General features: G+C 41.4%; 2 protein-coding genes across 8 annotated transcripts in view; both read left to right on the forward strand.

The window, feature by feature from the left end:
• The window catches only part of USP45 (ubiquitin specific peptidase 45), a 104,407-nt gene extending 96,666 nt beyond the window's left edge, over positions 1–7,741 (forward strand). For all 7 annotated transcript variants that reach the window (XM_039532918.1, XM_039532917.1, XM_039532919.1 and 4 more), the window contains one exon: positions 396–7,741. In XM_039532918.1, coding sequence (XP_039388852.1) covers positions 396–526 — 131 coding nt within the window. In that variant the 3' untranslated portion in view covers positions 527–7,741. The remainder of the gene's footprint in view (positions 1–395) is intronic.
• An 8,580-nt stretch (positions 7,742–16,321) lies between these two features.
• The window catches only part of PNISR (PNN interacting serine and arginine rich protein), a 29,224-nt gene continuing 19,599 nt past the window's right edge, over positions 16,322–25,946 (forward strand). The window contains exons 1-2 of the mRNA XM_039530839.1: positions 16,322–16,474; positions 25,742–25,848. Of these exons, the coding sequence (XP_039386773.1) occupies positions 25,761–25,848 (88 nt within the window). The 5' untranslated portion in view covers positions 16,322–16,474; positions 25,742–25,760. The remainder of the gene's footprint in view (positions 16,475–25,741; positions 25,849–25,946) is intronic.

Genomic DNA, 25,946 nt, shown 5'->3' on the forward strand with positions numbered 1-25,946 from the left:
CAATGTAATTCAAAAAAACCTCAAAGGAGGACAAGCTGCTTTTTGAGAAAAGACATGGCAAAAACAAGATATGACAGTTATCCAGTGTAAATAATTTTTTTGTGAATGGCATAAAACAATGGTCATATTCTGTATAAATATCACCTTTCACCTGCTCCTCCCATTATGACATTTTTCCAATACATTTATTTGGCTACAAAGTTTAAAAAACAAAACAAAAAAAACCTTATTCAGTGTAAACTTAAGATATAAACAAATTATTACACATGTTTCTAAATCATGAATAACTGATGTGTTCAAAGGTATTTTCCCACCTCTTCTGTGAAGCACCAGTGTGTCATTTGATAGTAAAGGTATAAGCCGGTGAATAGTAACTCTTTGCATTTGCATTTCAGGTTTAAAGGAAGCTGTGGGAGCATCAGCAGGACAGTGGGTGTATGTTAGTGATGTCCATGTACAGATGGTTCCAGAATCAAGAGTACTAAATTCACAAGCTTATCTGCTGTTTTATGAAAGAATATTGTAAGAGTGTTTACCAGTTTAATTTGAAAAATGGTAATGGTTATTTGGTCTATCTTACTTAAATGCTGCAGTGGTTGCAGTACCTGTAAATATTGTGCCTTAATCTGCCCTTTAATAGAAAACGTACCATACTTTGACCCTGAACTTCAATCAAGCTAATTATCAACACCCCAACACTAGCTTAAAAATGTACATTTTGCTAAACATTAAAATTCCTGAACTCCCTGTATCAGCGAGAGAGAGAGAAAGTGAAACACAGGATGAAATCCTGGCCCTGTTGAAGTCAATGGGAGTTTTGCCATTGAATTCAGTGGAGCCAGGATCTCACCCCTGATTTTTAAACCAGTTAAGAATGAAAATGACATTGGTAATGTTAAGTGCCTGGAATCCCAGTGGACAGTAATAATGCAAAATTACTCCTCTTCTGTGGGATTTAGTTCAGATCATACAAATTGCTGGGTTAGATCTTTTGTCTTAAGATTTCTACAAACAAATTTGCATCATGGTATATTTCCAGACTTCTTATCTGGAAAGCAGTGCTTCCAGAATTGGACAACATTGATTGGCTAATGCTGCAGTGTAATTTCCTGATGTATTACTGGGAAAACTTAAAAATATAGCATCTACCAGTTCATGCTTCCTGATGGCAAATAAAATATTTAGGGTTTGGATTCTCTCAAAAACCCAATTCGGTTTGATACACTTGCTCTGAGCCATCTCTGAATGGCATTATTATATGAATTTTCTACCCTCTTCTTACCTGTGGAATAACCTTGCTGTATGTCTGTCATTTCTAAGTCTACTGATTTAATATGTAGCCATCGTATTTATTCAAATAATTCTGTATTTTAGTAAAAACTGCTATACTTTGGTTGTGATTACACATGTACAGTATATAGTGAGATTGTGTGTATATATACAGAGTTATTCAAGCACGACTGGGTAATTCTGTTACTAATTATTGGTTCTAAAAACAAATTTGTTCGTCTGTTGCTGATTACTTTTCTCACAGAAGTAATAAATGACAAATTATTTTTGCAGTGTGTGTGAGAGTTGGACAGTAGATGACAAATTCTGCCCTCAAATAGGTACGAGCAACAACCGTTGAAGTCAGTGAAGAAGGTGAGGAGGTCCATTGGCAGAATTTGTCCCTAATACTCTAGCTGCATAGGGTATTGTGTCTGCCATAATGCCAGCACTTATTTTTCTTGGCAGCCCCATTATTTCTGTCCCAAATGTGATAGACAATCATTTCTGTCAGTCTTCGGCCTTATAATTAAACTGGTTATTTTAATTTTTAGGTAATCTGATAATTTATTGAAGTTAGCTAACTCATAACTAACTTCTGTTTAGCTTGCAACCCATCTGTCACAACTGCCGATTTATTTGGTAAATAAAAAGCTTTGTGTTTGTTTCTGTTTACTGTTTCAACAGTAGAAATATTTAGTTTCATGGTGAAAATTAAGTGCCAGTCCTCCTCACCACAGCATTCCCTACTGCAGAACTCTGAACTTCTAGTGCAGCAATTAAAGCAGCCTGCAGTGTACAGATAGCCAAATCCTACCTCTTACCCGAGGGATTCAAGGTGTGAAAAGCAGCAGGAGCTACCATAGTTACCTAGCTCAGAGGTAAGGAGCAGAAGCTGCACAAGGGGACTCCGTATTGCACATGGTGCAGCACAGTGTTCCATGGCAGCATACACTGCCATGTAGATTCACCTGGCAAAACTCCAATGTGGGAAGGCAGGAGGTAAGCTGGCATAAATGTCTTAGAGCCTGTGGGCTGTATAGCAGATAGGGGGAGCTAATGGCTAGCTGCAGCTAGTTGGTCATACCTTTGTTTAGAAGAAGTTGAGGTTACAGCAGGGTTAGCTAATATACGTTGGCTAACCCAGACACACATTAATTTGAATCCCCCCCGCCCCCGAGTAAATTCAAATTAATGCCTCTGACCTCAGTTTAGCTGGTCTCGGTCAACCGTTGTGGGAGCCTAAGGTTCAACCTCAACCACCCAAGTGAGGTAAAAAGTCTTGACCTTAGTCTACACTAGGGAAAATTTCATGGGGAGGTTGGAGTTAATTAACATATTAGTTACCTTGACCTCTTTTCCTAATCTAGATAAAGCCACACAGGGTGCAGAGAGGTGTTCTTTTCTCTCTCTTTTTTTTTTCTTTTCTTCTTCTGTTTCTACACAGTTAGTTGAAACTCATAAGATTAATGTGGATGGGACTCCCAACAAACAAAATGTGTCACCGGGATGCTGACAGAGAAGTTTCACCACGGTGACAGACTCTCCTCCACAGAACACCAATGGTCCAGTATTAGAATCACTGAATTTACATACATAAATCTCTAACTGGCCAGATGTTCAGCCTAGCACTACTCTGTGGGATGCAAGACTGAAGGATCCAACAGCAGAGATTTTCTTGGCCCCAGTCAGCCCCAAGGAGATCACTTTGCATGAGGTCATGGAGTCCTCACAGAGCTGGCCTCTGCTCCTCTCCAATGTTTGCACCCACTGTGTGGCCTGTCTAAATTCTGCTCCCAAGGCAATAGAAATGCCTGGGTTCTGCTGCCAGGGATCCTGCTGCAGCTGTGGAAGAAGAGGGACAACTTGCCTATTAGGGCTCAGGCACACATTTCCTTACTTTTATGCTGCTTTAGAGGCTTGTCAGCAAAAAAGATGCAAAAAAGTAAAGTGAAATGATGTGAAAACAGAATCCAATCCTAATATTATAAGACGTACATCTATCCAAGATGCTTGTTACTCTCCCTGCTGGAGTTCTGGTATTGGCAGTAAACGCGACATGAGCTAAAACACAAAAAACACTAGCAGTGTGTGGCGGAAGCTACAGCAAATATGGAGAAAAAATTAATTTGAAACTTCAGAAAACATCCTCTGCAATGGATTTATAGCTTTATATGGAGAATTACTTTGGTAAAATGACAGTGATGCCTGAAGCCACAGACTTCAAGCCTTATGTCTCCTTCAATAACTTTTTTTAACTACTTAAGGCAATAGTTTTCCCACAGTAAACCTTACTCTGTTTCTTACTCCAAACAAACAAAAATCTGTTAATAGCTCCACAGCTACACACGTTCTGCATCAGGAATTGAGAGAGAAGATGACACAGACTTCCAAAGGTTCTAGTGACGTAGTATCCCATACTTGCTAAGATTTGAAACATTTTTCTAAGGACATTTTTTTTCAGATAAACTGGACAATCTGGGAGCTACTAGGTTCCTCCAGCTGCCTCAGGATTCTGTGTGCATTCTGTTGCATGTTAGGCTAGTATGAAACTGCTCCTGCCTTTTCCTACCTACCACTACCCTTCGTGCTGTATCATGAGGTTGCAACTGATGCATTTTCAAAGCCCCCAAAGATTCAGTATTTGGATAAGCATCCTAAAATAGAGATGCTTTTCCAGTGGTGCTAGAACAATTTTTATAGTGGGGGTGCTGAAGGAAGAAACCATGTATTTGGGTTGTTATTACTACTTCAAGCCAAGGGGTGCTGCTGCACCCCTACTTCCAGCACCTATGTACTTTTCCAGAATAATGAAGTCTCCCTCCGGGGCCCAAGGGTAGATCATAACTATGCCTTACTGTTGTATTCTTGCAGATACAAGAGGTAGTATAGCCTGCTACTGCACCTGGAGTTGTCAGGGGCTGGATTCCTCTGCAATCTTTGTAGGGGAACAGTCCTCTTCTATCTGTCCCATCCTACACTTTCCCATCCCTCCTTGTGATGTCTCCTCCTCCTCTCACTCTGACACCAATGTTTCCCTTCCTTACCTCTACATGGATAACTTTTGGTTATCCATGCTGTTCTACCAGCCTCTAGAATTTGTCTGTCAGTCACCCCTCTTTTATCTCTTCTCACTACCATCTGAATTTCTTGATCTACTGGAGCCTTTGGTGGGGTGCTCAACTTACAGACCTGCTACTCATACTGCCTTTCTGTGGAATGTAGTATGGGTTGTAGAAAGGCCTGAGAAGATAGAGAAGCAAGTAATGGCCGCTGAGCAACTCCTCTGCTGGCCAGCTGCAGGAACTTGATGGTGTGGAGGATTCCCAGTATGTGGGACAGACAAAAAGTTCTGCCCAAAATGGGACTGTTGGCAGGTGTGATAGTGTGTGCATGGTAACTATCCCTGTTTGGAAGGTAGAGTCCCTATATTTTGAAAAAATTGGTTCCCACTGGCTACCTCCAGAATTTTTAATCCTGTTTTGTTTTGTTTTTTCAATAAAGTAAACCTATTTTTTCTTCCCAAATGTCCCTGTTTTGTGGATTTCAAATGTTGGCAAGTATAACAATGGTTTATAAAGTCATCAGAAGTTTGAGATGTCTTGTATATCTTTGTCACCATTTTCTTCTCCAATGGACTTTATATTCAAATACTACTACAAACTGACATTTTAAATGCTAAAGAGGTTAATGTGCCTATGTCTACTAGAGAAAAAAAAACTAACTGCTCAAATAAGATTTTAACAACAGAAACTAAGCTCTTGAAACTATAAAAACTTATTTCTGAAAAGGAACTCCCAGCTGGAATGATGTGTAGAGGATGGGGAGGGCAGATGGAGGAGACCTACAGCAAATGTAAAGATTAGAAAACAGGTGTTTGGATATTTAACAATTTACCACACAGTTGTGCAATGGTCTCATGAAACAGCTTTATGTTGATATAGCAGTAGCTGTGAAATACATTTTTCACCAGCTGGTAGTTGATTCTAGAGATGCTTCTTGCCATATCTAAGTTTGCACATAGTTTTATAAATCTATACAAAAGGGACAACATCAAGTTGCAATCTAAACAGTTTTTAAGATGTGGTTAAGTAGTTTGTTACTGCATCTGAATCTCCCTGTCTGTCCGTGGTTTTGCAATGACATTTTCACATATTTAAAAAAAGAATTTCTTTCCCCTGTTGCTGTGTAAAAGACTCAGACAAACAATGGGAAGCTGAAAGTGCTGTTAAGTGGACAAAGTAAACAAACAAACAAAAAAACTCTAATTTTTTTCAGTTATAATAATTTTAGGTGGCAGTTGTTACAATAGTAGGTAAGACCATGTTCAGAAAGCAGTGTAATTTTTAATTGATGGTGTCCCTGTAAGAGCAATTATTTGCACAATATTTTGCGGGAAGCCCCCCCCAAAAAAACTAAGCAGAATTTACTTTGTACGTGCAATAAATGAGCCTAATTATAACTGTATTTTTACACTTGGGATGACTTGTATATAAATTGTCAATAGAAATATAAGTATTAATAATAGAACAGAAATACAATAATATATTCTAATTAAGAATGTTTCTTCCATTTATTGCAACTTCATATTTTTATTCCATTATGTTTGTAATACAAAATATTCTGCAGTAATATTGTTTTTTTGTTTTTTTTTAAAGAAAAATTACTGCACATCCTGCTTATGAAAGAATTTATTTTGATATTTATTTTTGGAGACTCTTACATGAAATCATAGTGCATATTTATAACCCCATTGTTTACAGTTGTATTAAACTCTGGTTTCTGAATTGTGTAACCTGACATTGCAATGAGCTCTATGTGCTACTCTGGGGGGAATTCTCTGCCACTGTGTATGCGCAGAATTTGTGTACCCCACAGATTTCTTTACTTTCCCGCAGAAAAATGACTTTCTGATGGGGGAAGCAAAGGGAAGGCATAAGAGCGGTAATGCGACCTTCCCCAGCAGTATGTTTTGGGTGCCCAGGGCAGCTATCAGAGAGGTAAATCACTGTGGGATGGGGTGGGACAGGGGAAGACCTGGCTGGTGGCTCCTACCCTGCGCTGGGCTTGACTGCTAGTCCTGACTGGGCTGGAGAGGATGGGACTTCCTCTTCCCCCTGCACAGCATATGTATCAGACCCACCCCCAGATTTCTCCCCTGACTGCAAGCTCTGCAAACTCTTCCCCCCCTCCCCCCCAGCTCCTCAGCTGTGGGAGAAGGGATTACTGTACAGGGAGCTGCTCCCATATCTGCCCAACCCCCGTGCATCCAGACCCCCTCATACCCAGACCCTCCCGCCAAGCCTCACTCTACCCACCCTCCCGAGCCTCAACCATCTTCACCTGGACCACCCTGCAGCGTCCCATTACCTTTGCACCCATAACCTTCCAACAAGCCCCTGTGCATCCAGATCCCCCCTGCACTCAGTCCCCCACTGAGCTGCCTGCACCCAGATTGCCCCACACAGAACCTTCTCAATCTACACCTGGATCCTCTCCACACTTGGATCCTGCCTTGCTGGGCCTGCCTGCTCACACCTGGTGCACCTGGCATGGGGGGCGGGGCCCTGAGGTGTTTCTGGGGCAGGCCCACTCCTTGCAGTGTGTCAGTGTTGGGTGCAGCCTCACTGCTGAGTCCGTGTCCCGGGTGGGAGCTGCACAGTGATCTTCCACCTCTGTGGCCTGTGCTCCCCAATGCCATGCTGGAGCCTCCACATTTATTTGGCAAATAAAATTTTCAGAATTTTAAAATATTGTGTGCAGAATTTTTTATTTTTTGGCGCAGAATGCCCTCAGGAGTAATGTGCAGTCAGACCCTGTACCTATGCAGAGCTCATTACACCACTGGGATATTAATTCCCTAATTAACTATTCTGCAAAGGAAGGCCCAATCCTACAAACACTTATGCCTGGGAACAGCCCAATTACATTCAAATTACTCATCCCTGTAAGTGCTTGCAGGATCATAGATCTAAGCAATCAAAAACCTGTGACATACTAATTCTTTAATTATTTGCAATAAACAGGAAATAAATCAAATATATATTTAAATGCTGATTGTTATTCCTTCTCTTCTCTTCACCCATTTTGGCTCAATACCGGTACTCTTACTCTTGCATCTGTCAAATATTTCTATGATCAAAAGGCTTAATTTTAGATTTATATTGCAATGTTAAAATGCTGCTTTCTTTTACAGTTTTGTTTGTAGACTGATGGTACCAAATCTTATTCCTAAAGAAAATAAGGACTTAACTTCAGGCTGGACATTAAAAATCAGTTTTTGCATTTCACTTTGTTCTCTTCTCTCTGTTTTTATATCACCTGGCAATATCTTAAGTACCTTCACAATGTAATTTTTTTTTTTACAGAATAAAGATACCACTTGTTTCATACCCATCTTGTTTTTTGCATCTGCAGTGTATGCTGTGTACTTAAATATGTGAATAAAATATCTGAACATTTGTAGAACTTACTGAATTGTCTAACTTTAAGATATGTGGCATACCTGACTCTCCACAAAGCTTCAATTGTCATTTTTGATTAAAGAAAGAGAGAACAATGTCCTCTCCCTTTTGTGGTGAAGTCAAAACATTCGTTACACATTCACTGTCTCATCTGTTTTCAGAAAGTTGTTTCATATATCCTCTGATTGAACACTGTGTGTACAGAACATTAGCCAGTGTGTAAAAGTCGGTGCCTTTCTTTTTTGGGGAGGAAGAACATGCAGTAGCACTAATTTGATTTGTCCAATTAATTTTGGATAAACCTGCTTTTAAATTTGGCTAATTTATTACATTGGTAGTCATTTTCTATCAAATAATTAAACAGAATAACATAGATGTTGTTATGAACAGTTCATAAAAGGAAAAACCTTTATCACAGGAGTTAAAGTGCTCACATGGTACACATTCCTGCAGACATAACCAGGTATAATACTTACTATTTGAATAGTCCCATTCAAATCAATAACATTATTAATGGTAGTAAGCACTGTACCCTGGCAGAGCTTAGAGGATCAAGTAAAATAGTTTACAGCCATATTTAATGTATACTTGCCTTTGATTTAATTAAATTAAAATATGAAACACTATTAATCAAGTACTAACTATGGCCCTAATGCTGCAAACTCATATGCACATGAGAAGCTTTACATGTCAGTAATATCATTAATTTCCATGACGTTAGTCCTCTATGAAGTGTTCTAAAACACTGCCATGTATCTCGATACATATGCTAGTACTCATCCAGTGGCTTTGTAGTCATAGTGGATGTATTGTTCAAGAATTCATTAGTGCTGTAAAAGTGTAAATATGGGGAAAGAACTAAACTTTATTTTCATGTAAAACTGAACAGAGGATTATAGAAATGTAGGGCTGGAAAGGATGCCAACAAGTCCAGCCCCCTATGCTGAGAGAGGACCAAGTGAGCCTAGACCATCCCTGACAGGTGCTTGTCTAACCTGTTCTTAAAAACCTCTCGTGGAAGCCTATTATAATTAGGATAACTATCCTTATAATTGGAAAGGCTTTCCTAATATCTAACCTAAATCTCCCTTGCTGCAGATTAAGCCCATTACTTCTTGTTGTACCTCCAATGGACTTGGAGAACAACTGATTACCATATCTTTATAACAGCTCATCCTCTTTATAACAGCTCTTAATGTATTTGAAGACTTATCAGATCCCCTTTCAGTCTTCTTCTCTCGAGAAGATGGCTAGTGTTTTTAACCTTTCCTCATAGGCAGGAGCGCTGCCAGCTTTTTTGCCACCCTAGGCGGTGGAAGGTCCTGCCCCCGACAGAGGCGGCGGAAGGTCCAGCTGCCACAGTTGCCGCCCCCCAAATGTTAGCGCCCTAGGCGACCACCTAGGTCACCTAATGGGTTGCGCCGGCCCTGCTCATAGGACTGGTTTTCTAAACCCTAGTCTTGAACAAAAACTACTAGTGAAAATATTGTGTTGTAGAAAATCTTATGGTCTATGTAGCTCTTAATAGTCACAGCACTTGGTCTTGTATGAGGTTTTGTGGGTGCAATTTCATTAAGAATTGCTAGAGAACTTTCAGTGGTAGAGCATCAAAGCTTTATAGTGAACTTGGCTCCTAGAGGATACCTGCAAGGATCTTGAAAAACTGTGTCCCTGTAGTCTCTCCAGTTGGAAACCTCTTTCATGGATGAGACAAAGTTGGGAGGTATTTCCAATGTGGAGGAGGACCAGAATGTCATATAAGATGCGGGGGACCTTGAAAACTGGAGTAATAGAAATGGGATGAAATTTAATAGCGCAAAGCCATGTACTTAGGGACACAAAATAATTTTTTATATAAGCTGAAGACTTATCAGTTGGAAGTGATGGGGAGAAAAACCTGGGTGAATTGGATGATCACAGGATGACTATGAGCTGCTAATGTGACACAACCATGAAAAAGGCTAACACAATCCTAGGATGAATCAGGCAAGACAGAGAAGTATTTTGGCATGATACAAGGCACTAGTTATACCTCATTTGGAATACTGTGTGCGATTTTGGTCTCCCATGTTTAAGAAGGATGAATTCAAACTGGAACAGGTTCAGAGAAGGGCTACAAGTATGATCAAATGAATGGAAAACCTACTTTATGAGGAGAGGTGCAAGGGACTTGGCTTGCTTAGCCCAACCAAATCAAGGCTGAGGGGAGATATGATTGCTCTCTGTGAATAAACCAAAGGGATAAATACCAGGGAGGGAGAGGAGTTATTTAAGTTAAGCACCAATGTTGAACAAATGGTTGCCCCATCCGAATCTTAGCTCTCTTCATTTGACGGCCTGGAAGTTCCATTACTGAATCCTGGAGATCAGGCTTGGTCAGAACAGGTTTGTCAGGTCCTGTTAGGTAGTCGAAAGCCCTCCACCAGGTCTACTTACCTTGCAAAATGGAAGCAGTTTTCCATCTGGTCTTCCCAGTGCCGAGTTTCACCGTTTCAAATTTAAGCTTGAAATTAGACAAAGGTTTCTAGCCATCAAAGGAGTGAAGTTCTGAAACAGCCTTCCAAGGGGAGCAGTGGGGGCAAAACTTATCTGGCTTCAAGACTGAGTTTGAGAAGTTTATGAAGGGGATGGTAAGATGAGACTGCTAAAATGGCATGCGGCCTATCTACGAGCGCTAATAGCAAATATCTCCAATAAACACAAATGGGACACTAGATGGGGAGGTCTCTGAGTTACTACAGAGAATTCTTTCCCAGATGTCTGGCTGGTGGGTCTTATCCACATGTTCAGGGTCCAACTGATCACTATATTTGGGGTTAGGAAGGAATTTTCCCCCATGTCAGATTGGCAGAGACCCTGGGATTTTTTTACCTTCCTCTGCAGCATGGGGCAGGAGTCACTTGCTGGTTTAAACTAGAGTAAATAGTGGATTCTCTGTAACTTAAATCTTTAAATCATGATTTGAAGATACGAGTAACTCATCCAGAGGTTAAGGGTCTATTACAGTAGTGAGTAGGTGAGGTTCTGTGGCCTGCCATGTCAGGAGGTCAGAATAGGTGATTGCAATATTCCTTAAAGTCTATGAGTCTCCTGGAAAAAGTCTCCCCACATTTTTTAATCACATACCATATCAGCTTTTGGTTACTTGTTTTTATTTCAGCAGTTAGTACAAGTTTGATATTGTATATTGGGGGAGAGGGGAGCAGAGGGGTATTTAATACTTTAAGTGAAGCAAAATGCAGTTCTGTAATATTTTCCTCAACAGACCACATCTGTGACTCCATCACTTAAACAAAATCTAAACTATATCTCTTTGACACATTATTGTGTCAGTCTCAGTCAGGAACACAGTACAATTAAGGAGATCCACACAAAATGGATAGTCAGATTTGCCTGATACAGGCCCAAAATGAAAATGTTTATTCTGAAAAAAAGTTACCTCAAAATATACAGATTAAGAAGGGATGGGGAAAGATGTAGAAAACATTCTATTTCTTGACTTCAGCTGATGGACTAAGGACCAAGAAGATTTTATTTTCCAGCTCTCTTCCCAGACTGCTTTTTAAGTCCATGTTTTCCCTAATTAACATATTATCCCTGACTCCTCCAAGCCTTTGCATGCTTCTGAGGGGTACAGAAAATATGATTCTGTATTGTAGTATAAATGAATTATTACTCAGAGTTCTGTATTAATATGCCTAATAAGGAATTTATTTGTCAAAAAAAAAGTCCTGAATCTTTGTTGTTGTCTCTATTGTTACAGACATACTTGCTGACAGGTATTTTGAAATAAATTACCAAAAATAATTGAAACTGGTGTGATTATATTGTGTTATTTTGGCAAATTAAAATATGCAGAATTTTGCAGAATATTAAAATATTGTGTGCAGAATTTTTATTTTTTGGCATAGAATTCCACCGGGAGAATGTTGATATTTGAGATGTGTTGCACATCTCCATTCCAGACCAACCCTTCTACCCCTCTGTCAGAGTTGGCCGGAAAGAAGGAACCGAGGGGGCACAGCGTTAGGTGGGCCCTTTATACTGGTGCTATGAGTGTGCAGCACCAGAGGGAGTCAGAGCTGACCCAACGGATACCACTGAGGGGAAAATTTCCATCCACTGTGCTCTGGGCATGCACATGCCTATATTGGAATGGACCCGTGTAACACATCTCAAAGAACAACAGTTACAGAGGGTTAGTAACCATTTTTTGTTCATTGTGTACATTTGTCTTTTGTCAAGTCTAATGCCAAATAACGTACCTCCACCACTTCTCATGGGAGACTATTTTACAACCTTATAGATCAGAAAGTTTCTGCTAATATTCATCTTAAATATTTCCTTTCTTAATTATATCTCACTATTATAACACTAATTTCACTATTTTATTATACTATTAATAAAACTGCTAGTTGCACTCTGTTGTATAAATATTTTTCTCTTCAGTGTTCACTTCAAATATTTGTAGATATTTCTGCCCACCTCCCCAGTGCTAAGTCATCATGGTGTATACCATTGAAATAAATTAGACTATTCACAATGGTAAGCACCATGATGACTAGTGAGTGTCTGATTTTGCATCACTGAAATCAATGGGACCATTGCCATTTACTCCACTGGTTACAGAATCAGGCCCTAAAGTTACTAAAAGGGCCCATTCATAAAAGATTATTTTAATACACCCATGTAGGGTATTTTTAATTGCGTGCTTTCAAATTTCAGAGTTAAGTCTTTGACAACTAGAATCTGGTCTATTTTAAATAAATTCAATAAGGACTTTTACAGATCTAATTAAAAAAATTATCCCTCTCCATCACTGCTCCAGCCATACCTACTTCCACCATCATCACACATGAATCTTAAGTTGTGCAGAAATTTCTGTGGGTCCTTTGCAAAAGAAGTGTTTAAAAAGAGGTATTGCATAACTCTGCTGTCACAACTGAGAGTTATAACCATCTCATGACCTCACACCCAAGTGTTACCTTGCTTTCCAACAGGCAGTGTCAGTTATAACAAATGTGTGCCTGACAGGAAGGATGAAGAGTCTGATGGCACTTAGGCAGGGTACCAGCTGTTAAAGGTGTTATCACCTTAGTGCTATCTATAACCCTGACTGAATATACCTGCTAAATGGGTCCTGGGGGGCGGGTGTGTGCGCGGGGGAATTAATATGTAAGTTGAAAGAAAATGAGAATTAGAATATTAGAGAATTTGAACTTATTGTAAATGTCTTATAAGTTAAGATTCTTTGAGTGCCTGTCCATATATATTCCACACCTGGTGCACATGTATCCTGTGTGCTCAGGATTGGAATCTTTTGGCCAGCAGTTTCTGTTGTAGACATGGATGCACCCTGAATGTCCTCATGCCAAGGGAATAAAGGATGGAGTGGGCCCAACTGCCCCCCAGTTCCTTCTTACTGCCATGGCTCAGAGACAGAACCCCAACAGTGTCTGCATCTCAGCACACTTTCTAAACCACTTATTGTAGATATTTGTAAATAGTGCTAAGAATAGGAGTTTTTAATGTGTAGTCAGTGTAGTTTTGGCCCATTAACATAATTAATATTTTTGGAGAGAAGTTATTTCTCCTGGTACTGGGGCTTAGTCATGACTGAACCTAAGTCTCCCAGGTCCCAAAACTGTCCCTCCTGTGCTGCTTAATGATGGTCAGACAAGATGCCTTTTTTGCCTCAAGGACAGACACACCCCTGATAAATCCAGAAGGTCAGAGAGGCTCACTTCAAACTTTTTCTCTTGGACCAGGCTTTGACCTTTCTCAGCCCCAGGCAAGCAAGACCCCCCTGGACTAACTCAGTTTGAGTCCAGAAGTGCCCCGGTAAACTCCTGATCAATAACTAGCTCCTAAGCCCCGTTCTCTACAGTGGCCCTGACTATAGATTCTCACAGGCCTATGGAATCATCAGCTAAAACTTCTGATAGAGGTAAGAAAGGAGCATCACTCCTTTAGAAAGCATTGGGGCATATCCCAACTAGTTGACCCAAGCATACAGAGAATGAAATCGCTTCTTCATTCACAGTCTAAGGGGATTTCACAGCCTGAATAGGGTACTGCTGTAGCCCAAAGGAAGCATGGTACCAGACTCTTAGCGTGTCTCATGGAGCAAAACTTATTGCCTCTGGTACCAAGTCTGCAGTACCAATGACTCATTCAACACCAGTTACTTTGGCACTAACCACTACAGCACAGTCAGCCCCCACACTGCTATTTGCAGTGCCAGGGTGGAACTTGCTCAAAAAAGCAATGGATGTAAAGAAGATCCATTTGTGGCACTACTCAACTATAAAGCTACATTGTGGCAATGTGGAACTCCTCTACAACAGAAGTATAAATATTGATTACCAGATATGGGACAAAAACAAAGTCTGACTAAGGAGACTGTGATAGTGAGAAAAAGACTGGAAAAGTACAATCAGACAAAATATTACAATAAAGGAGTAAGACATCTTCCACAGTTAAAAAAGAAAGTCTCTGTGAGAATTTGGCAAGATGAGTACTTGCCAGTCAAAGCTATAGTGATCAAAGAGGAGTCACCTCACTCATACTGATCATAGATGAAGGCAAAATCTTACACAGGAATATGCTTGAGATACCTGACACCTTAGCCAAGATAAGAGAAGTGAGAGCAGATGCACAAGGTGAAAATATTTCACAAACTGCCCCTATTATTTCATGAGGCTGAACAGTTTCTTACAAACAAGGACTTTTCTAAAGATGGTTTGCAATACAACATCTCGGGAAGACTGCTGAAATGCCCTAATGACTGATCAAGACATGGTTGTGTTTAAGCAACTTGAAGGATTGTTGTCAGGTATTGTATTTATCATTTATAGTCTGTTTAATTTAATAATGTTTTAGTTAAATACAGGAAGATGGGATGTAGAATAAGTCCTCCAGGAAGTGCATACACATCCCACTTCCTGTGCACTCTAGATGCAGTCCTTGGTTTCCAGTGTCGCAATGCTAGAGCAGGACAGGACTATCACAACCTGCAGCTCCATAGAACAGCAGAAAGTTTAGATACCTCACTTCTGTACATAGACTTTATCTTGAAACTGGTCAGCTCATCAGTAAGATACCACAGTGGAGGAGATTGTAGGGGAGGTATAGGTTGTGACAAGGGATTGGCTATGGGCATGGGTTGTGGCAAGAGTGTGTGTGTTTGTAGGGAAAGATATAGGTTGTGGGTGCCTGGGTGTAGGAAGAGTAGGGGTTGGGTTGTGTACATAGATATGTGTGTGTGTATATAGAAGAGGATGAGTTGTGGAGAGTGTGTGTAGGGACGTGTTTTTGTGTAGAGAAGGATACAGGATGTAGCAAGAGATCTGTGTGTGGAGGGGGGAGGGTATGGAATCAGACAAAAGATGTGTCTGTTCAGGGAAGGATATGGGTTGAGGTGGTAATGGGTATATAGAGGAGGGAGCAGTGTGGTGGGGTGGGTGCATGAGATGTGTGAGTAGAGGATAGGATAGAAATTTTGGTGGGGGATGGAGCGGGTCTGTATGGTCCAGATTGTGGGGTGTGCGTGTGTGAGGGGGAATACAGATTGCGGTGGGGTGTGTGTGAAGGATGAGGGTTGTGGGAGAAGGGGAGGGTACAGCATGGGGTGGGATAGGGTGTGGGTTGTGACAGGGAGGGATTGTGGTGGGGTTTGGGGACCAGGGCAGGGATTGTGGTGGTGGGATGTGTAGGAGGAAAGGAGTTTGTGAGGTGGAGGAATGCATGGTACAGATCATGGTGTGAGGGATGGCAGGGGTGGTATATGGGTTGTGGTGGAGTTTGGGGGGCAGGGGTTGTGGTGGTGGGGTGTGTAGGGGGACAGGAGGTTGTGAGGTAGGGTGAACAGATGTCCTGATTTTATAGGGACAGTCCTGATTTTTAGGTCTTTTTCATATGTAGGCTCCTATTACCCCCCACCCCCATCCTGATTTTTCACATTTGCTGTCTGGTCACCTTGTTGTGAGGTAGAGGAATCCATGACACAGATCATGGTGTGAGGGACGGCAGGGGTGGGGGGTTGGGATATGGGTTGTGGTGGGGTTTGGGGGGCAGGGGTTGTGGTGGCGGGGTGAATGGGGTTGTGATGTAGAAGAGTGGGGGTAGGGTACAAGCAATGGTGTGAGGGATGACGGGCGGGATATGGGGGGTGTGTGTGTGTGAGAGAGAGAGAGAAGGGAGGTGCGAGGGGTGGGGCACAGGCTGGGAAGAGGGTGGTGGGGTGCGTGGTTGCGGCGGGACGCGGTTGGTGGGTTCCCCGCCGCGGCCTGTGCTGTCTGAGCTCAAGGTACCTCCTGTCACCCAGCAGCAGCAGCTCCGCGGTCCCTGCTGAAGCCACAGGGGCTTCCCCGCCCCAACTGCTAAGGTGAAATCGGTGCAGTCGCCCTCGCTAAAGATGGCGGCGGCTGAAGCTTGGGTCTTGCCCTTGCTAAAGATGGCTGCAAGCGAGGCTGCAGCCCGTTCCCCTCAGTAAAGAGGGCGATTGATAGGGAGTCGCACACGGCCACGCTACTGCCCACATTAAAGATGGCGGCCGAGAGCGTTCACGCTGCCCAGGAAGGGGTCAGCCCAGTGACGCACATTTCACTACCGGGTGAGCGCCAGCGGGCGCCATATTGTCTTGTTCGTGAAGACGAGGAGTAAGGGGGAGGAAGCGGCAGTGGCGGTGAAGGAGACGAAGCGGCGCCGCCTGTGACCGGCGGGGGGAGGAGAGGGAACATGTAAGTAACGGGGCGGGCGGCGCTCATCGCGGCGACGGGGGGCTGAAGCGACCGGCATCCCCGCCCCGCTGAGCCGAGGGGGGAGGGGCCGGAGGGCGCTCGGCGCTGTTGTCCGAGCCGCTCGCTGTGTGAGGGGCTGGGTGGCCAGCGCGAGGCTTCCTCCGCCCCTTGGTAGAGATTTACGTTCCCGCTGAGAGGGAGAGCATCTCCCGCCCCCGTGGCGGTTGGCACTTGCGCATGCGCTACGCGAGGGAGCTGGGGTACAATCGAGGTGACTGGAGAGAGTGGCCCCGTTTCTCGCGGTGCGCATGCGCCGCTGTCCTAGGGGGTACCCAAGAGACTGATGGAGGAGACTGGTCTCGGTACCCCGTATTGCGCATGCGTAAGTGGTCAAGTCTAGCAGAACCCAATGGGTTGGAGCGCGCAGCCCACGCTGCTGTTCGAGCATGAAGGGAAGCTCTTTGTTGAGGTCTCTGCCATGTGCCCGTGGTCTCAGTGGGTGTGGGAGACCTGCCTATTGTGTCTAGGGCTGCCCAGCTTTTGGGACTTTGCCTGCGACAATGTCATTAAACTTACTCTGAAATCTAGTTGAGCCATCCTGGGTGGAGGGTTACTAGGTTTGCATACACCCGACCTGCTTTGTGTTTAGGTCGCAGTGACGATTATGCCATTGGGGTAACTTAGGCAGTGCCTTGCTCAGATACAAGAAAGTGAGTGACAGCAGGGATAGGTTCATGGTCTGGCTGATGGAGAAGCACAAACCTCTCTTTAAACTCAAAAAAGTAGGATTCTTCAGCTGCTAGCAGTGCTGATTCTGTGTGCTATTGACTAGAGCATTAATAGCTATGGGCCAGGTTTTTGCCGTAACAACGTTAGGATTCTGTAACTGTTAAATTACCAGGATACCTCTTTTAAATACTTAATGTGAAATATATGTTGCTTTGAACCAGCGTGTGTGATGATCATTCCACTGGGGGACTCCTAAGGGGTAGCATTACGAATATTATCATTTACAGAATGCCTACACTTAGTTGAACAGCTCAGCAGAGATAGGACATTTCTAAACACCTTCTTAATCAGAGCTCTAGTTTTCAATCCTTACTTCTGTTAAGTGAGTAATACTTACAGAAGCAGTTCCATGGAGTTCAATGGGACTGCTTGTATGAGTGTATATACTACTCTCTGTGAATAAGGGATTGGGCCCTTAATTATGTAGCTACTGTTCTACCTAAAGTTTTGACCTGTCTAACTTGGAGAAAATTAACTTCACAGCCTGCCATGTATTATTTCTTTTCTTCTGTTACTATCGTACCTGCCCTAAAACACACAATAAGAGCCTTCCTCTCAGGAGTGGGGGAGGCTCACATATTCTTGCGTTAAAATGAATCCCCCAGATGGGGGAGTCTCAAGCAGGTTTGGCCTTCGGTTAGGCTCAGCAGAGTAAGATATTGTGGGGGCAGGTGCCTCCAGCTTCATTTTCCTTCCATGGCTGGCAAGTCAAGTATGGATTCATAAGGTTGCCATTGACAACAGGTTTGCAGTGGGTCTTTGGATGGGTTTTACTTGGCTATAGAAATAAATATAATGGAAGAGTCACCTTCCCTGATACGATACACAAGTAATGTCTGTGCATGCCTCATCAGTGTGCTTGGTTTCTATAGAAAACAAATCCTTCGGGAAGGATGTTACAGTCTAATGTAGACTGATAGTGCTATTCAGGCACACAATACATTGGATGATCAGTTGAAAAATCTGGTGCCAGCCCTGTTAGTTGGGGTGACCTTGATTTCATTTCTTTGTGCACCCATCATTTTTTTCCTGAACGTTTTCTAAATTTAGTAGAATTTTGACCATGATTTAAAAAAAATAATTTTATTTCTCATGTAAATGTAAACAGTCCAGCAGCTGTTTCTGTATGTGATATCAATGTAATCTTTTATATAAAGATAATTTAAAAGTAGATTTGGTATATTTGTTACATTAGTCACAGATTTGTGAGATTATCTGATCCACAACCAGGTGAAGAAGAATAAAATATGGCAGGTTATGATGGCTTGGATGTACCTATGCGCGTCTGTCTTTATCTCTCCAAACATCAGAAAGTGCACATAAGACACTGCAGTTGCCCATATTTTGCCTGTTGTGCTTTTTAAAGTTATCTTTCTGGATCAGTTCATTATGCAAGTATAAGTTTGAAATAACAGAAGACTAAAGTTTCATCCCTTTGGATTGTTCTTTCAGTACAGGTGTTTTTATAACAATTTTTCAGTTAAATTTACCTCTGTTCAACCTGCTTCATTCCGGTGGGTAGTAATTTAAATGTTTTTCAGAATTGCTGATTCTTGAAGACTGTTACAGGGGCTAAACAAGCCACACATTACAATTTGTCATTTATTTGTCCTTTATTTTGGATCGTCAGTACATATTTGGAAGGTCTGTATTCCATGCTTTGACAAAGGGACATTGGGAAGAATGGTTAAAGTAGACTTCAGATACTAAGACCTAATGCAGTTAGGCCTAACTGCAAGGGCCATAATAATAAGTAACTGAGATAAAAATGCATTAGGTTTTGCTCTGACTCCTTGCTAACAGAAGCTGTAGAAATAATTGTATTCTGCAAGAAGTTGACATTTGAAACAAATATTAAATTTTTTTATGATACTTCTGACTATCTTAGGTATAAGGCAGATACCACAGTAACTGAGCAATAAATAACTTCAGCAACTTAGAAATGCTACTCATGGTAACACTGAAGCCTTTGGTCAACTAAAAATGGATTGGGTGAAGCAGAGTAACACCCAAGATAGTTATATTAACTCAGTCCAAACTCACTTTGCAAAGTTTTCATATTAAAGGCCACCAAATACAGTAATATATTTAGTATCCTTTTTTAAAAAATGAAATAAGGGAAATTGGTGCTTTTACCTGTTATCGGACTGTATAGCATATTTGGGCACACATTACAAATCTACAAGAAAAGATTTCATTGTAGGGATAAGGAGGGGGGGCAAAAAGAACAAATGCATGTTTTCTGAAAGAATAGGGAAATGTGTATATAAAGGATATTGTGACCACTGTTCTTGGCTGTGGCTGAAGAGTGCACATTGCTATTTGGGGGGATATGCATAGATGTCTTTTAAGTAACCTTTGTGCTTCCCTCTGTCCTGGGCTGGCTGTGTGCTGGGTCAGCCCCCCACTGTAAATTATGCCAGTTGCCAGTGTCTCCAAGAGTCTGTTATAGCTGTTGGGATCACTGGGCTACAGGAAGGCCCTGGACATGCCATTACACCAGATCTACAGCACGAGAAGGCCCTCCTACAAAATATTGATTCTCTCATCGGTGTTTGCTTCAACATTAGGCCCTTTTTTGTGTGGGTGGCATGGCACAACATAGCTCATACAGGGGGAAATCTGGGCCAGTATTTTAAAGAATAACGCACAGAAGCGGTATTACAGAGAATGTTACAAGACTATTTATATTATTCTGTGACATCCTACTAACGGTTACATTGTCTAACAGGAAAATATATACAAGTTAAAAAAAAAAAGGGTAATTGGAATTAATTAGGTACCTTTCTTTCAGGTAGTCATGTCTGTATAGCAAGAAAACTGAATTAGGTTCTTGTTCCCCCTTTGATAAACAGATTTTTAATAGGTCCTAGTCTTCTGGTCTGACATGGGGGAATAAGAAAACAATTCTTAGAGCTCTGATTAAGTGGTCTTTTGTTTATTCCTGGCATGCGAGAACAAGGAAATGCAAAAGAGAGAGAGCTAATTTCACTGGTAGGTGAAACAGCCAGAAATGAAACTACCACAACTTTGTGTTTGAGTGTGTATTGATTGATTCCAGGTAGGCACACATGAATTTAACATTCTTTTTTGGACCTTTATATCCAGTTATGCCTTTTAAATTGTATTCATTTATGAGATCAGAGTCATACCCTCTTCCCGTTTGCTAAATGCCAAACTGACATGCCACTCTATTGGAGGGAGGGTGTCTTACTTAATTAACATCTGAATCCAGCCAGCAAGAGAAATATTCAGCTTCCTCAAGCTCCCAGCGGGAGGGATAGGCCAGTGGTTTGAGCATTGGCCTGCTTAAACCCAGGGTTGTGAGTTCAGTCCTTGAGGGGGCCATTTAGGGATTTGGGGATTGGTCCTGCTTTGAGCAGAGGGTTGGACTAGATGATCTCCTGAGGTCCCTTCCAACCCTAATAATCTATGGTTCTATGTTTGTACACTGAACTGTATTTTCCAGCATTTCTTTCCTTCTCAAAGGGGCTCCACCATCTCTTTGGAAGGGAAATATCTTTTAGAACCTCCCACAACTCTTACTGATTCAGTGTTATAGTGAATTTTCATTAGTGAGAAGTGGATTTGGATTTGTCCAAGTGCTACCCAAAGGGGCTCCACCTCTGTGGTGTCGCCAGTGTAGGAAAAGACGGTCAAAGCAAAGTCCCAGCCATTTATCTTTTGTGTGGCAGTACTCCCACTAGGCACCATACTTGTCAGTTGCATGTCATTTATCTACATGACTCCTGAGTGCCCATAGTGGGATTGCCTTAGCAATACAGTTTTTAATCAGCTCATCATCTAGCACTTCTAATTTCAGAGGTGTCTTTCTTATATCTCTTTAACTTGGATTCTGTCTTCTACAGCCTCCACTCATTGCTGCCTGCATATGTCAGTTCTTAATTTGAAGAAAAGGGTCTTAACTTTCAGATGGATGAAAGTGCCCAACACCCTGTCAGTTATTATGTGGAGACACCCATCAGTTCTCTGAGATCAGTTTTTTAAATTTATTTTTGAGAGCACTAAATTGGTGATCCTGACAGGGAAAAATACAAGAATAGCGCCTGTTATTTATTGCTTAGGAGTATGAGACAACATAAATCTGCCTTCACATTCTAGTTATACTTTTCACCATGCAGTTTGGGTAGATAAGTGTTCATTATAGTCTGTTATGGATAAAATAGATAACTTGGTTCAAATTAATTAACTACTAGCTTTGAATCTTAAAACCTTACAGCTTCACAAAATGCTGGCACCAGAGGACTCTCCTACACTGTGGTGATCCTCCCATGGCCAGCCATGCTGGCTTGAGAACCATAGTGTCCCAGTGGTGAATTTGTAAAGCAGCCACCCCACACAGAGGATCTGGACTGAAAGACTTCAGTTTTCTCTAATATATGATCCTCCTAAGAGAAAACTCTCTAGTCTTTTTCTGTCCAGATTGTCTGTGTGGGGTGGCTGCTTTACAAATTTGCAGCTGGAGTCCCCCTTTCCCAAACTTGGGGCTGTGAGCCAGGCTGGGGCTCAATTTCACAGCAGGGTGCCTTCCAGCAGTGAAATTGACATTCTTGTCAGTTTCATGGCTGCTGCTATTTCACATTTCCTCTTTGGCTCCTACTGTCAGGTCTGGGCTCATCTGGCCGCCTCCTGGTGATGTATTGGGGGCGGAGAACCTGGGCAGTGGCTGGACTCGGGCTCTTCCCTCTTCCCCCCCCCCCCCCCCAGTCCCTCATGGGGAGGAGGCGGCAAGGCTCTGGGCTGTCAGCCAGCAGGCAATGTAAGCAATGCAGTGTCTACACCAGTCTTCCCAAACTTTAACAACCTGTGAACCCCTTTCACTAAAATGTCAAGTTGAGTGAACCCACTCCTAAAAATGAATAGTTCCAGGGATTTTCTCCTTTACCTGAGTATAAATTAGAAAAGCAGTGATCTTGGAAATATAAAATTTGTTTTTATGACAAGCTTATTACACAGTATTGTTTATCATTACAGTATTTTTATTACATTATGAAAATGGCAGCGCTCTTCCAAGATCTCACTTTCATTGGTTGTATCATTTTCAATAAGCCTCTTATAAGACAAGGCTCCTTTGTTTCATCAAGGAGTATCAAATGTGAAACAGCATGAAGATATTTAAGAAGCCAACTCAAAGAGTTCCTCCTACACAAGCATTCAGATCTTGAGCAGTCCAGGCAAACAACACACGTTACAACAAAGCTTAAACTTGTTCTTCATAGTAATTTAAAAAACAATACTAGCTGTCTATTTAGTTTTAAAAACAGCAAAAAAAGTCCACCTCCCTTTCCATTTCTTATAAGGAGTCTTGAAGTTTAAATCTCCTCAGCGTGATAGATATGCTTGCTTTGATCTGCTTAGCTTTTGGAAGACCAGGGGCTCTGGGCTGCTTGCCCCAAGTTGTCCCGGTCCCTAGGGACAGCTCTGTCTGCCATTAGGAATTTTTTCACGAGAACTCCCTGTAATATTTTGTGAACCCCCGAGGTTCATGGACCCCAGTTTGGGAACCACTGGTCTACACTGACCATGCATCGTCCTAACTACATTGACATAAATGCTATGCCTCTCACAGAGGTGGAGTGATTGGGTCGAGGTAAAAGGTGACTTACATTGGCGGGAGCACCATTCTAGTGCAGACACGAAATCAGGTCAACGTAAGCTGCCTTGTGTCGACCTAACTCTGTAGCGTAGACCAGGCGTGAGACTGAAGTCTCCTACTGGAGGTTTGAGACCATCACCCTCCAAGAGTTAAAATCTTGTAATTCTGCTTCACTATCAATATAATCTCACAAGTTATGTAATTTTCTCTTTGGAGATACCATCATTGCAAAATTCTCATTTGGAGGAAAGGTTTCAAACCTCCAGTATGAGATTGGTGTCATGGTAGGAAGCATAGACCCAAGCCTGTCAGAATATCTTCTTTAGAGAGGCAGAATTAAAAGTGAGTTAGTTTACCATCATGGGATGTGAAAGGGAGATTGGTTATGGAGTCTGGTTATTCTATATAAATCCCAAAATGTTTTCTTAATTCTACACTTTGTCTCTTATAAGTTCCTTTCACTAAATCTACTGCTTTGTGTACTTCACTGTACCACTCTTTTATAGAAATATTGATACTTTTTAGTGTTGCGGTATTATTTTCTTGGCCATCAAAGGAGTGTATAAGAGCTATCTCTACTATTGACTGAGGTCCAAGGGGTTACTCCATAAAAACAAACTGTAAATGGAATAGTCCCTTCAATAGTAAGATTAAATAGTCTGTACGTCCTCTTACACAACTAGGCTGCTGGGACTTATGTACCAAGGAGCTATTTGTGGTATTTTACAATTATGCTGTTTCTTTAAATTATTACAAAGACCTACTAATAGCAGCATTAGCCCATTTAGCAAGTTACCTGCTTACGTTTTCAAAGAATAAACCAAAGAGCAGGGCTTCATTTGAAGTTCATTTCTAGCAGCATGGAACATCCAATTTTGACAGCTTATTTAAGTGTAAAATTGTTAATAATATTCTGGGATCTTAGTCTTAATGTGTCAGCTTGAGGTACCCAGAACAAATATTTGTTCATTCCCAATTAGGGATGTAACGGATAATTAGATCTTTTTGGTTGAGCATTAATCAGAATGCATTTTGAGTATTCATGTCAGTTGCATGTCATTTATCTACATGACTCCTGAATGCCATAGTGGGATAGCATTAAAGTCTGTTTAGTATTCAGAGACTAGTGGTGAACTATTAGTATTTAAAGCCTTGTCTACGTTAGGGAAGTATAGATTGGTGTAACTGCATCAGTAGTTACACTAATACATCCTTCCATTTGTTTGTCACATGACATCCTTACAGCAGCCTGTGGTGTTTGTTTCTGTGGAAGCATAACAACAGTGGGAGTATTGAAATATATATTTTAGCTTTTCTTACTGTAATATAGAAGCCAGAAGTCAACACAGATGGCATCGTGTGACCAGTCAGCTCTTTGGAGTCTAGTGGTTGTCTACAATATCTGATTCTTTATTGTAGAATGTAAAGATATTTAGGAAGAAACTTGATTTATCTTCACAATTAGAAGATGTGAAGATCGCTGAAGAAACAAACTTAATTATGTACTATTTCTTTGTTATTTATGTATGAAGGCAAGGTTTTTGTAAAGTTGCTTTAATTCATACCTGCAGTCTAATACAGACTCTCTCTTAAGCATAAGTCAGACCTTGCAAGATCATTTTAAATGCCAGGCTTGTGCCCTTGACGTGTAGCTTTTCCCATCTTTCTACTGATACAAATACAAAGTGGGCTTCTTAGTTACAGATCAAGATGCTACTGTCTTGTGCTCTGCCTTGGTGTTATTTGGTGTCGGTATGTCCTAAACTGGTGCCATTGAGTAGTATGATACCTTAATGTAACAGTGAAACTTCTTTGTTTTATCCTGCAACAAAACGGTGGTGAAAGAAGTAAAATAAATTCATGCTGATAATCCCTCTGATAATTTCAAAATTGAACTGGTCTTGTTAAAAACCTACAAAGTTTGTTTCACAGCTTCCAAGAGGATTGCATTTTCTTTTACCTGCTGTGCCGTATTCATGCAATTACATACAACACATTTTGGCCCCACTCCCACAAGCCGATATGTGGGTAGAGCCTGATGCCTGTGTGGAACCCCAGTAAAGTCTGTGCAGATCAGCTTTCAGGATCAGGGCCTTTCCTTGTCTCTTGATAACAGCATTGTTTGTAGGGTGTATAGAAAAATACCTTTCTCCACAAGCAGCAAAGAGTCCTGTGGCACCTTATAGACTAACAGACGTTTTGGAGCATGAGCTTTCGTGGGTGAATACCCACTTCTTCGGATGCATCCGACGAAGTGGGTATTCACCCACGAAAGCTCATGCTCCAAAACGTCTGTTAGTCTATAAGGTGCCACAGGACTCTTTGCTGCTTTTACAGATCCAGACTAACACGGCTACCCCTCTGATACTTTCTCCACGAGATATGCTGTCTATATAATATCTGTTTTTTTTTTTTTTAAAGAACACACAGGTGCATCAGTTGGATAATACTGTTCTAGTTATAAAAATAACTCCTTAAATGTGAAGTGGTAAACTAGTATTTACTTTATTTAAATTGCTGTCATATAACTTTATCTTAAGAAACTTATTACCACATCTTGCATATCATTTTGTAATCTATTAAATGCTTTATGAAAATTTTAGGGAAAGAATATTAGTGTTTCAGAAGTCATACAGTGTTGTTGAGTTTAAACAGTACACAGCTGTTATTAAAAACTTCTTTCAGTTGATGTTTTGAACATTTAGCATTTTCCTCCAGCTAAAATTATTAAACCAATACTGCTTTGTCAGCTTGGTTTTGCAGGAGTTCTATGTCTCTGTGCAATTGTGTAATAGGTTCAAGTATGTAAAGCTTCCTGAGTATCAGTTCAAATGTAAAACCATATTTTTTATTAAACGTAGACTATATAAAGAATTAAAGATGTGGGATCAAGGTGGACAGCCTTGGCAGCAATGGCCTTTGAACCAGCAACAGTGGATGCAGTCCTTTCAGCATCAGCAAGATCCAAGTAAGTAAATAACAAGATTTGTGCTATCAAAATACAATTTAATTTATTTTTTGTAATCTGAATTTTAGTCCTTGGATTACAGCATGCCTGTGGTTACT

This window comes from Mauremys reevesii, linkage group 3 (genome assembly GCF_016161935.1).
Source record: "Mauremys reevesii isolate NIE-2019 linkage group 3, ASM1616193v1, whole genome shotgun sequence".
Classification (NCBI taxonomy): Eukaryota; Metazoa; Chordata; order Testudines; family Geoemydidae; genus Mauremys; species Mauremys reevesii.